Source organism: Ischnura elegans, chromosome 2, assembly GCF_921293095.1.
Source record: "Ischnura elegans chromosome 2, ioIscEleg1.1, whole genome shotgun sequence".
Taxonomy (NCBI): Eukaryota; Metazoa; Arthropoda; class Insecta; order Odonata; family Coenagrionidae; genus Ischnura; species Ischnura elegans.
The window spans coordinates 29,243,905-29,256,363 of record NC_060247.1 but is presented as its reverse complement, the minus strand read 5'-3'; the positions used below and the strand labels follow the sequence as shown (position 1 = coordinate 29,256,363).

The 12,459-nt window shown below is 37.4% G+C and overlaps 1 protein-coding gene across 2 annotated transcripts in view; it reads right to left on the bottom strand.

Annotated features, from left to right (window-relative positions):
- Positions 1-285: 285 nt before the first annotated feature.
- LOC124153505 (open rectifier potassium channel protein 1) overlaps positions 286-12,459 on the bottom strand; it is a 144,856-nt gene continuing 132,682 nt past the window's right edge. The window contains exons 6-8 of one of the 2 annotated variants that reach the window (XM_046526708.1): positions 8,289-8,685; positions 4,131-4,332; positions 286-2,931 (exon numbers count right to left, since the gene is read on the bottom strand). In XM_046526708.1, coding sequence (XP_046382664.1) covers positions 2,196-2,931; positions 4,131-4,332; positions 8,289-8,685 — 1,335 coding nt within the window. In that variant the 3' untranslated portion in view covers positions 286-2,195. Of the gene's footprint in view, positions 2,957-4,130; positions 4,333-8,288; positions 8,686-12,459 lie in introns of both variants that reach the window. The other variant, XM_046526709.1, reaches the window with a different exon arrangement.

Here is a 12,459-nt window from a genome sequence, read left to right as displayed (position 1 = left end):
AGAAGATTTTTACATAGAAAATCATATGACAATGAAGAGGCTTGGTGTACAGAATGCATGAGATATAATAAACAATAATCATTCCTCAGATTATATTTTATTCAAACCATTTTTATTTAATTTTTGAAACAGATACAAAACTAAATTTATTATGGCTATAATATTGGCTCTGGATATCAACAATATTTTTTCACTCTTTAAAAATATTTTCATTATGCACTCCATTATAAATATGGCCCACAATTTTATAAACTATTAACAAACACAGAAGCTCACTTTTTGGCATTTACATTTATATCATAAAACTAGCTTTCTCCAAGCCCTTTGAAGTATATGCTCATAACCATAAGGCAAGTTGTAGCATCAATAGAAGACAATTGTTTTATCATATCACAAATGTTCATTTGTACCATGTCTTAATGGCTTATCAACCCTAAAATTCTTCTTGTACACACTAACACTTAGGCCTTGGCTTCATATACAAGGGTGAAATTTGTATGGCATTGCTTTCAATAGTTTTTCATACATAAAACCCAGGAAACAAAATATAAAGGGTCACAAACGTTGAATTCACAGCTTATGAAGCATATATAAGGCACTTAGATATACATGCATATAGTATGACTTTGGCTGGAAGACAGAATATCACTTATTGCGACTTTTTTCAAGCTGCACTAAAATTTCCCCAAAGGCACCATAGTAAGAATGATAAAAAGTCTCACATGCATCATACAAACAGAAATGCACAGCATCTATAAATATTAAAATTACTTCCAATTGGAAGATTTTATTTGCTCCCGCTCCTACTCAACCCAAGTAGGAACAAAAGCTTTATTTTAGAGTTTGTAATTTACATTCTCCCTCATATTTTAACACTATCTCTACTTTTGACCTAATTTCAGATTCCTACTATACGTATCAATGACAATTGACTTAGTGAATCTATTGCTTAAATTAATAAATATCTACCTTTTAAAAAGTTTGGAGACAGCTATGCTAGAGTGCTGAAACAGTTTTTTTGTAAAATGTTTATAGAATCACATATTGCAATATTCATTGAAATCAGAAGCACCTGATTTAATATATTAAGATATTTTTGCAAGTTATGGACAGCTATAGGTAAAATATTTATCCGATGCAAATAATTTGTGTAAACATATTGAAGAAAAAATCATTGAAGAACCTCAATTTCAGTTAAGCTGCAGAATGATACATATCTAAATACTACAATCAAGCATTCTCCAAGTTAATATAAAAAATAAAATTATTAAAAAAGATCATTCTGCATTTAGAGCGTGAATAAAATTATTAAAATATTTTTCAAGTAAGGAACTATGCCAAGCTACTCCTGAGACAAGCTTAGGACAATGTAAGTATAACTATGGAATAGAAATATACATTAACATTCTTATATTTTTTCAATATGCAGGTAACTGCTATTATGAAGTAGGATGGAAAGTTAAATAATTTCAAACAGCTCATATTATTTTAAGGATTTGATTATAAATGTAAAAACATCAAAAAATTTCTTACATCTGGATGGAAGCAAGTGCCTGTGCATGTCATTAATCATACATATAAAATTGTCCATTTTTTAGTCTAATATCCTGATTTGACATTTTGTAAATTACAGACAAACTATTCACAGAGTCTTACCCCAAAGGGACATGCATCAATGCAATCCACAACTTTTTAAATAATCAAATATATGAAGCACTTCTAATGCAAAGCAAATAACATTGTCATATTAAAGTTATATATAATTAAAATGGGAAGAGTATCAAACTCCTCCTATCACAAATATGAAACAAATACTTTCCAACAGATAAAACTGTACATAGCAGGATATAATTTACATTATAATGATATCGATTTCCAGAACTCTTATTGAAGAGGATGAACCGCTTCAATTGTACATTGAATACATTTTTAAAATATATACAGAATATCAACCATTAGTCTCTGTTATATCACTCACAGCAAGAATACTGCGGTCAACTAGCATAATTCAATAAATAAAATTTATTGGCAACATTAGCCCTCTTGTCAATAAAAGAACATCACAAAAAACCATGACTATTGCCAAGTTAAAATAAATAGCCTGGCAAGCTTCAATTGCATGGCACAGCTTAGCTGCAAGTATCCATTATATCAAAACAATTGTACTGCAGAGGAATTGGATGCATGGCTCACCGTCATGACCTCATGCTTCCCTTCCTCAACTTGCTCAATCCTTTTGGATGTACCACCACACTCCCCGAGTCTGTGCTCGACAGACTATTCTGACGGATCCTCCTGTTGTTGAACAAAGATGCTCTCCTCATACCGGTGGGGAAAATTGGCATTGGGGAACTGACACTGCCCGTGGAAGCTCCCAGATTGTTGTTGTTTTCACCTGGCTTCTCTGATATCCACTGAAGAGAGGAGTGGGTTGATAAGGGATCACCAACCTTCCTCAGTGTTAGCCCATCCTCTTGAGGCCTGGGTGAACCAACCCTCGAATGCAGGGAATCAAGGGCACGAAGGAAGTCTGCCAATGAGGTCTCCTCTAGCACAGGAGAGACTCCTTCGGGCTCAGATGAGATGGATGAATCCCTATTACGCTTCATGGACAGGGCTGGAGAACCTGTGTTTCGCCTCAGGTTACCAGCAATCGTCCTCCGGTGGAACGTCTGAGCGCCGGTAGGCATGCCAGCACCATCGGCAGCAGAGAGGCGCTTCTGGAGTTTGGGGTCGAGCATCCAGAGGTGACCAAGGGATCGTGGGGCGAGGGCAGAGGGGTGTGAAGGGTGTATCGCAGGCGGGATGTCCGAGTCGGAGCTCTTCCCGCTGATGCTGTTGCGATATGAGAGACGGCTGCCTCTCCTTTTGAATGACTTCCAGACGGAAGGTGGCGGAGAGGAGTCTCTCCTGAATATTGACGAACCTCGTCTGTAAACGGGAGAGACAGGAGAAGCTGTGTCAAAATAAATGCAACAGATTATTCGTTGGGACATCCCTTGCAGCTATACAGAAAATATCTTGAGGTAAAAAATACTTTACGCTTAATTAACAAAAATTATTCTGAGAAAACATAGCAGAAAAGTTACGATTCTCTCTCTTTCCAATATCTAAAAAAATTGTATGAACAGACCATAAATGCCGTAATTATAATATTTCTGGTTGACTTCTACATACCTTGGGAAGTAAATACCACAATTTTAATAATAAAATGCTTATTTTCATTTTATTTAGAAAGTAATTTTAAATTCTAATAAACTCTCCAGCATTTTGGGTGTCATGAAGCTTATGCTCACAAAGGGAACAGAAATATCCTCAACAGTAGCAATCAATTTCTACTGTTAGCAAATTTCTACTACTAGCAAAAAAACTAACCATAATATTTTGACTTTAATTTAATTTCAAAATTAAAATATCTTTAAGTCTATAACTATTAAAAACTATAAACAACTGAAAATTAACAAATTTTAATACAACTTATTCCTCATGATGAAATGAGGTATTTTTTGTCAGAATGACAGATTGCAACCAAGAGTATTTATAGGTGTAGGCAGGTAAATGCTAAATGAGAAGAGTAGATCCATGAAAAAGATAGGATCCTTCGAATCAAACTACAGGCTAGAGGGCATTATTGGTAGAGAAGAGTCTACTTAAAGCTGAGAATCAAAGCAAAGAAGTAGGGAAACAATTCATCATGTGAAACATATGGAGCATGTTTCTTTATGAAAGCGAGGCATGGACGTTCACATAAGCAGAGATGTTAAGACTGGAAGTGCTAGAAATGTGGTGGTATGGAAGCGTGAAGAAGATAAAATGGATCGACCAAAGAAGTAATGAGCAAGTGCTAAGGAGATTGGAAAAAGAGAGAGGTCTCTTAAAACCCTGTTATGAAGGCGGGACAAACAGGAGTCATGACTTCCTGATGAAGGCAATCATCGATGGACAAGTGGATTGGAGGAAAGGTTAAGGATGGCCTCAAATTAGTTTCATAGGACAAGCTTTACTGGATGTGGAAGAGAATAAAGATTTAAATATAAAAAAAGATTAACTGATAGCAGGCTGGAGTTGAGAGTAAATTAGATAAACATGACTGCACTGCATGTCATCATTCCTAAGTTTGGAGAACTTACGTTTTTTGCCTCAGTCGCATCAGTTCGTGTATCCTCTTGGATGCAGACGTGCCATACCACGTCCACTCAGCAGGGTGGCCTTCCTTCACGTCTCCATCCTCCTCGGCAATCGGCGTCTCGCTAGCTGCTCTGGGCCGACTGTGCTTCTCACTCTCCAAGATCTCATCATCGCTCAAACCATGGAAGCCCCATCCACCTTTGCCTAGAGTATGAGTAAATCGGAGAAAAATAACTTGATATGCATGCATAAAAAATTGTGCTCATACAGATAACCACTGTGTAAATAAACAAAAAACTTTGATCGCTTTAACCCATTTATGCCGAAGGTTTGAAAAATGCAAATTTTACCCTGATTTTTACATATTGTCGATAAAAATATGTATGAAAACAATATCCAAAAGAAAAAACAATGCATCTCTTGCCAATTATTATTTACAAGGTGTTCCAAAAATGGAACACTTGGCAAATCCACTACTATGACGTACTCTTTGATAGCATGCAAAAAAATTTATTCAGACTTTTATTAACTCACTATTAAGAATGATATCCAGGTAAACACTTAACATGCAAGGGTACATTGCAGTTTTTACATTGAAAAGTGGTATTTTTATGGCATTTGACACAGCGAGTTTGCTTTCCCTGCTTTACATTCTAATGATTCATGACGTGAGTCAAGTTTACGATTCATAGATTTCATGGTCTCCCTTTCTCACCAGGCTCAGTAGAATTACCGTATGTATCTACATAGTGACAGGTCACACAGCGCCGAAATTCAAGAAGATCCATTGGCTTCACATCGTTTATTTTATGCAATTGCCAAACATTTTGTAAAGCCAACTCAAAGCAGAATAGCTGGAGGGCTCGAGTACCATTTCTTTCCACGGTTTAATGCTTGATACTGGTCAATATTTTCATCAGTTCGGTCCACTCCTCCCATATACTGATTATAGACCTTGATTGAATTTGGTAGAGTAACTTGTATCTTTTTTATGCTTTTGAGAATAATGACTGACTGTTGCAAAGGATTGACACTGGCACCAGAAGATGCAACAGTAACAACACGTTCATCATTTCATCTACAAAAAATGTTGCCTTTTCCATCAATTCAGTAATCGAATGTGCCCCAATCTTTTTTATTTAGGGTAGCATCAGATAGTGAAGGAGGTTTGTCTACACGATCTTTCCTCACTATGCCAGCTGCTTGGCGGGCCCATTGAATGAAGTTTATCAAGGAGTGCAATGCTTGTAAAGAAGTTGTTGAACACAAAATGGTATTTACCGGGATGCTGCGTTGTGATTGCCTCAGTGAATAGCAAAACAAATTATGCGAATCTGGTCTTTGCTCCCAAAGCATACGTCGTCTCGGAACTGAGACATAACCACTCAGGAAAATTATTCCCAAAAAACACCGACAGTCTGTTCAAGGTTCACTTTAATATCCAGAAAGAGTTCTAAATATTCTGTAGGGGTATTCATTTTCGTGATTTGTTCTTCTGAAACTCTACCTCCTACTGGCTGGGAGTTAGATCGGCTTTCTTCCATTTGAGCACAACTATGGGTACCTTTTTTCTTTGAGCAAGAAGAGGTTGAGGTGAAGCAGAAGCCGATGCACCGCCATTTTCAGTAGTATCACCATCCAGTATAAGTTAAAGGTAAAAGTTCTCGTCAGAAGAACCATAAATGAGATGAGCAGAAGCGCACAGCAATGAACCGGAAAGATTATTAATTGTTCCACATCTAATTACTTACTTGATTTAAAATTAAAGTGAATATTTCAGTGTCCCTGAATGTACGCATAATAGTAGTGGATTTGCCTAGTGTTCCAAAAATGGAACACTGTTAAATAAAAGCTTATAACTTAAACAAAATACATTGTTACAGAAATTTCTTCAATAAACACTGTAGGTTAACTATTACTTATTATGCAGGGAAAAATTTACTACATTTGGGTGTTATGGCAAATACGTAGTTATTAATATAACATTAGAGATGGTCACAGAAAAACTGCCTTGAAAAAAAAAACCGATATTTCTCAACACACTGGCTGCGATGGGTTGGCAAAACTGACTAAATCTTTGCGCCCCATAATACAATATATCTTTATAAAGAGGTACAGAAAGAAAAACTGTGGCATATTTGTATATAATGAGTCGTAGTCATTAAATTAGAAAGTCACATCAGGTGTTCCAAAAATGGAACACTAGGCATAAATGGGTTAAGGTTTGGAAAACAATTTTACTTCATTCAAAAAAAAAGGGCCACTCAAACTCACAACCTGCATCACACATTTCTTTTGGATCCCAACCATATTTGATCTATTGTCACATACATATTCCGATATGTGTAACATTAGGGTTTTATGGCCTCATCTCTCTATCAAAGGCCGTACCTTGTTCATTCTGGGTGCATGTGGTGAGCTACTAGACCGAAAAAACAGAAATTCATTCTACAAGAAAATAAAGAAAAAGATAATAACCAAAGTAAGAAATTCAAGAAAAATTCATACCAGGAAGAGTAGCAAAACCACACCTCAAGAGCTTTCAGTTGTATTCAGTTTCTGAAGAAGTATACGATCACATTATCTGGCTTGGAATCTAACATTAAACCAATATCAATCAATAATTCTATAAGTTTGGATGATAACAACAAAGTCAGACAAGACATAACCATAGGCTGATTTAAGGGGGGGGGGGGGGAATTGGGGGAGCGGAGGCACGTGTCCCCCCAGACTCTTAAAAAATAAATGAGATTTGTAGTATAAATATTACAAAATTATATACTTTAATTTAAAAGGTATTAATATATACATATTAATAACTTAATTTGGGATTAAAAACTACATGAAACAATTTCTTTACGAACGTACTCTTGATTTTAGAATAAACTTTTATATTAAAATTAAGGGTATGTTTCGCACAATAATTGTTGCATGTAGTTTTTAATTACAAATATGATAAAACTGTTTTTATGTTAGACCCTAGTGCCCTACCCCCCAGAAAAAATCCTGGATTCGCCCTTGCTTATAACATTATTAATTTTGAATGTTTGGGCATTGGAAAGTTAATAAGAATGTCCTTTCTGGATGAATAATTTTGAAGAAAGGTGAAGAAGTATATTTTATGGCTGCAATCAAAGACTTCATTGATGAATTCAATTGATTCGGCTTTAACTTTGTGAAAATCCATGTTGAAATGAAAATATACAACCTTGGTAACTTTTTCACAGGAAAATTTATTGGTATGACGCATTTCGACGCTGAGACGTCATTATCAAGTACTTCACTGATTAAAATATGGAAAAATGATTGGAGTGAAACAGTCAAATGAAGAGATTAGGCTTTAATAACCTCAATATTCAATGGTCGATGCTGGACAGCAATTTTGATTTGCCTCATGTTACAGCCAGATTCGTGATAAATGAGAGTAGTAGTATTTATCTACAGTAAGTCATTGAGAACTTGTTATTTCTTTAGTCTCAATAGTTAATTTAAAAGGCCTCAAAAATCAAATAAAGATTGGTAAGAATCATAAACTCAATTATTAGTCGTTTAAAGGCAGCAACGATTCTAATGAACGAGTTTTGACTGTGTAGCAGTGTGAGAAGTTAGATCTAGTTTGGTGGAACTACATAACGGCATGAGTTTTTAGCAATTGGTCACCTTATCCTGCTTGAGAACTTGCATAAATGAACTTGCACATCTCCCTTACATGCTCATGCAAGCAGAAAAATACCTGCTGACCTGTGGGCAACATTGTAATACTTATTTTAGCTCTTTGCTATCTTGAAAATTATAATATAAGTTCCGATGAATAACAAAGGTCATCCATGTCATTATTCAGATACTTTATTATACACCTCGCTATCTAATTACATAGTTACCACCTAAGCTCTTTCATATCTCTAATGAGTGCACTGGGCATTCCTGTTTATAACTTAGCATGTGACTAACTGCCTGCATATAGGGGGTCAAATGGAGAATATATAAGCTCAATTGTATCCAAAAGTTCAAACCTTATTTGTTTTGATTCACATAACGTGTTTTCTACTATTTGTTAGTGAACTTGGAAAAAACCAGAGCTCTCGCCGCTTTCACAAGGCATAAAAAAACCTTCGAATAAAACTTTTGGTACACATAACAATCCATTGGGGTACACTTACCTCGACCCTCCTCCACCTCCACCACGTCCCTGCCTCCATAAATCTCCTCTTCCATCTCCTCCAGCTCCTCCTCCTCCTCGGCGCAGCTCAGCGCCTCCACCACGTGGGCCAGCAATTCCGCGGGCGCGATCGAGTGGTTGGCGGCGAATGTGGCGCTCTTGTCGATGTTGCCTAAGTCCGACTCGGAGCGGACGCGCTGCACCACGGTACCCGGCGTGGACACGCGCTCCGAGTTGGCCCTGCGCCGGCAACCGGAGCCCCACGTGGACTCGCCGCGGTCCGAGTCCCAGCCGTCGGAAATATTCAAAAGATCACGGTCGTTCTTCCGGATGGACGGCAAGCTCCTGCTGCGCTCCCGGCCGGTAACCATGAATCCCTCGTGGTCGCGATATATGGGCTGGAATGAGAGCGAGGAACATATGAGCACATATTTTCGTAGAACCATCCGATGAACCAGCCTCAAAGTCTCGAGTACTAGAAAAGAGGATCCTCACGTCGGCCACTAAATGTGTGGTCACCCAGCGCGCATTTCAATGGGTTTACAAAAATAGCCACTCGCGTCGCTGACGGGCAAATTGATCCGAGTTTCATGGGGAATTGAAGTATAATTATGTGAGTTAACCGAAATTTAAATGCGTCGAGGTATGATCTATTAAATTCATAAAATTTCAATGCTATTCCTCGCAGTTACAAGCATTTTTCTGCAAAATATTGGAAAAAAAGTGGATCACATCGCATTCATCACTGCGCCGCGGACATTTTTTTGAAAACAGATAAAATTGCGACCGAAGTGGCAACAGAAATCAGCCTTCTATAGGATGGAATCGGGCCTCCTCTATGCAGTCCCCTTGCCCAGAGTAAACATGAGTAAGTGACTGTTGGCTTCTGCGCTCGTAACAATAGCTAAATTTCTAAAAATTAAGGTACCGGAACGAATACTCACACGTGATTTTCATATACCTTACTGATTATAATCAAAATCAGAATCCTTAAATTGCCACGTGTCCTCGCATTCCCACGAGTAGAGTGAAAACCTTCCGAAAATATACCATTTCTGGAAACGGAGAAATACTTCAACGCTAGAAAAACGTACGAGCAAAACTTACTTAACTCGAAAAGTCACCACGCAGTTCGCGTGGTATTCCTCGAAGGGCTGAAACCCGCAATTCCAAAAACTTTTCTCAACACAGTGTCTACTGACTCATTGCGCATGAGATATCCCATTGCGACAACTGACACAATACTTAATTACAGCCTACGAGAGACCTGAAAATGTACACTTAGCGATGACCTTTGCGTGACTTACATAATAACGACCCATAAAAATTTTGAGGAAACAATGAAAATACCTAATCACACGTCTGTATACGGGTGGAATAATGAAAAAAAGGTTACCCAATCGTAAAAAACCACATTAAAATTACATTTATGAGGGTCATTAAATTATTAAGCTAGTTGCATGGGAGCGACAAAAAATTGAGAGAAATGTTGTACATCGCGTCAGTTTCAAGAATAAAGGCACAAAGAAAGTAGGTACCAGAAATTTTCGTGTAAAAAATTGAATCAAAGGAGATTGGTCGTTATCATTATGAGTAACATTACTTTTAACTTTTGACCTCGCTGCTTCCCTGTTGGTTTTTTTAAATGCAATTGCACGGTAAAAATGGGGTGCGAGAGTCATGATTAGAGATACGTGAAAATCGCACTTTCATTTTTTATTTTATCGCACTTTCAATAACAGTTTATCGCATTTTGTAGCGTCTATTTTTTATTTTCATAATGAGGTAGATGACGATAAAATGTAGTGAAACATATTTATATGACAAAATACAGAATATTTTAATTAATTATGTTGTAGAACAACAATAAATTAAGGAATAAGACATATAGTGGCGGAGGTGTAGCTTGCCCGCGCCCACTTGTAGTTCGCGGCCACGTAGAGTCCCAGCCAACTAGCAGCTGGCCAGACGCTCTCATGCTTTAAGCGACGAGGGTCGGCGGAGCATTTAAACTGCGCTCGGCACAAAATGTACGAATTATGCCGTCGAAGAGGCAAATTTGCGTAAAAATGTCATAAAAGCCCAGTCATCGCATCTAAGTCGCATTTATTTGCGCGCATTGCATCTATATCGCATTTATCGCATTTGCGATTTTCACGCATCTCTAGTCATGATAAACTTGGGCACTTCAAGAGCGAAAACTTTGGCACTATAAAATGTAGCATAAAATGTCTTGCATAGGTTATGATACGTTTTTTATCATATATAGTAATGGCTTTCTATATTATGAGCTTCGTGATGCATGCTGAGTTTTTCCTATTATGAACTGGTCAAGTCTATGACCCATTTAATCTATCACTGATAGCAGGAACTACACCATGGTATACTTCATACGCAAATGGAATTTCGAATATAAAACTCATTCAAATCTCCAGTCTTAACCCGTCAGAGTGCTTGAAAAATTCGAATTTCAGGACCAATAACGATTTAAGAAAGTGAACAAAGTCGATAATAAAATAGAAAAAAATGCCTGTAATGAGTCCAATGAATAAAAATCTTTAAAGAAGACACTCAAAAGACAGTAACGGAGATTGGGAAAAGGGATCGATGAACTTCTTGATTTAATGCAAGCAAAAAAAGGATGGTCTAAGCAGAATTTGTAAGCGTCCGCTTCCATTTACAACTTCCTCCATTCCTTAATCCCACAGTTGGGGCACGAACATGATTCACCGGGTCTTCCAGTTATGGCGAACCAGTCGGACTCCTCGTAAGCGGTTCACGAGTTTGCGAAGGATAAATATATTGAGCCTTTGCTGGTATCCATTAAATTCCAACGGTAGCTATAGCGTGGCGCCTATAATCAAGAAGGTATATAGAATCCATAGAATCTCATAAAGTTCATTATTTTTAGAACTTCCATTTTCGCGTATAAATGTTAAAAGAAATCATTGCTCCCGAAAAAAAAACTTGCTTCAGGGCCACTGCTTCTAAGGCGTGATCTATTCTATATGCCTTTAATGCATCAGTCGTATTTGTCAAAGGATGATTATATGATAATATTTTCGTTTAGGTTTGATATCAAGGGCAATGTTACCTAATTTTGAGGCGGAATTCACTGCCAGCGACCGTAATTTAAGAAATTGATTGAATAAACTTATTTAAAATTTGAACTTGTTTTAAAAACAAATCGGGACTGTAAATAAATATTTATCTTCAGTTTACTTGACCGCAGGCCTTGGATGTACTTATAGAAAGTTTGTAGCAAATTTTTGTAAGTAGATACTGATCCATTTCATGTATCACTGCTAACAAGAACTGTTTAATCAACGCGAAAAAAACTTTTAAAGGATGTGCGTGATAACTACACGGCTGCAGGATTTTAAAAGGGTAAATTATTGTTGAAAGCAACAGCGGCGTTTTTATTTTACATTTAATGAATTAAGTGCATATTTCAGGTAGGTATAGCAACTAATTTCTGCATCCTTCTTTGAATTCTATAAGCCGAGTCATATATTTTAAAAGTCACGTGGGTGATGGAAAACATTTGCCTGCAAATTCGAACTCAATGTAGAAGGACTGTTAGAATCCAACCATCGGTTAAATTACTCTCAACTGTACGAGCTAAAAGCATAATTTTGTTCCTCAGTGTATTTCAAGAGGTTAAATTTGCAACCCATTAGCATATGCAGCTACATTATTACCAATGCGACATTACAAATGCAAGCCACGTAGCCTTTCGTATCCACAAACTCTGAGGAGGTGGACAACCCGAAGGAGTGGAAATGTACGCTCAGGAGATAAGTAACCTCACCCATTTTAAGCCTCTAAATGGCGACCGGAGGCTCCAGGCATGATTAGAATCCAACGGAATACCTAATCAATGCAGCAACGCTTGCAACCAGTGGAAAGTTCGTTCAAGTCAAGAATAGCACTTGTTCCAACCAATCTCCCTTTTTAAGTCTGTACATTTTGCACGTCTTACATCCGTAATTGGAATTTATTGGACCTTCGACTCCTTACGAGGGAAGAAGGCGTTATCCCTACTCTCGTGAGGTAGCCAGCCGAGATAAATCAGCAAAATGTTGCGATTCCGAGAACAACAAATGGAAAATTTCGCGGGCCGAGTCTTGACTGGCTGTAAGTATTTGCTTATCACCGATTTTAATGAGGGT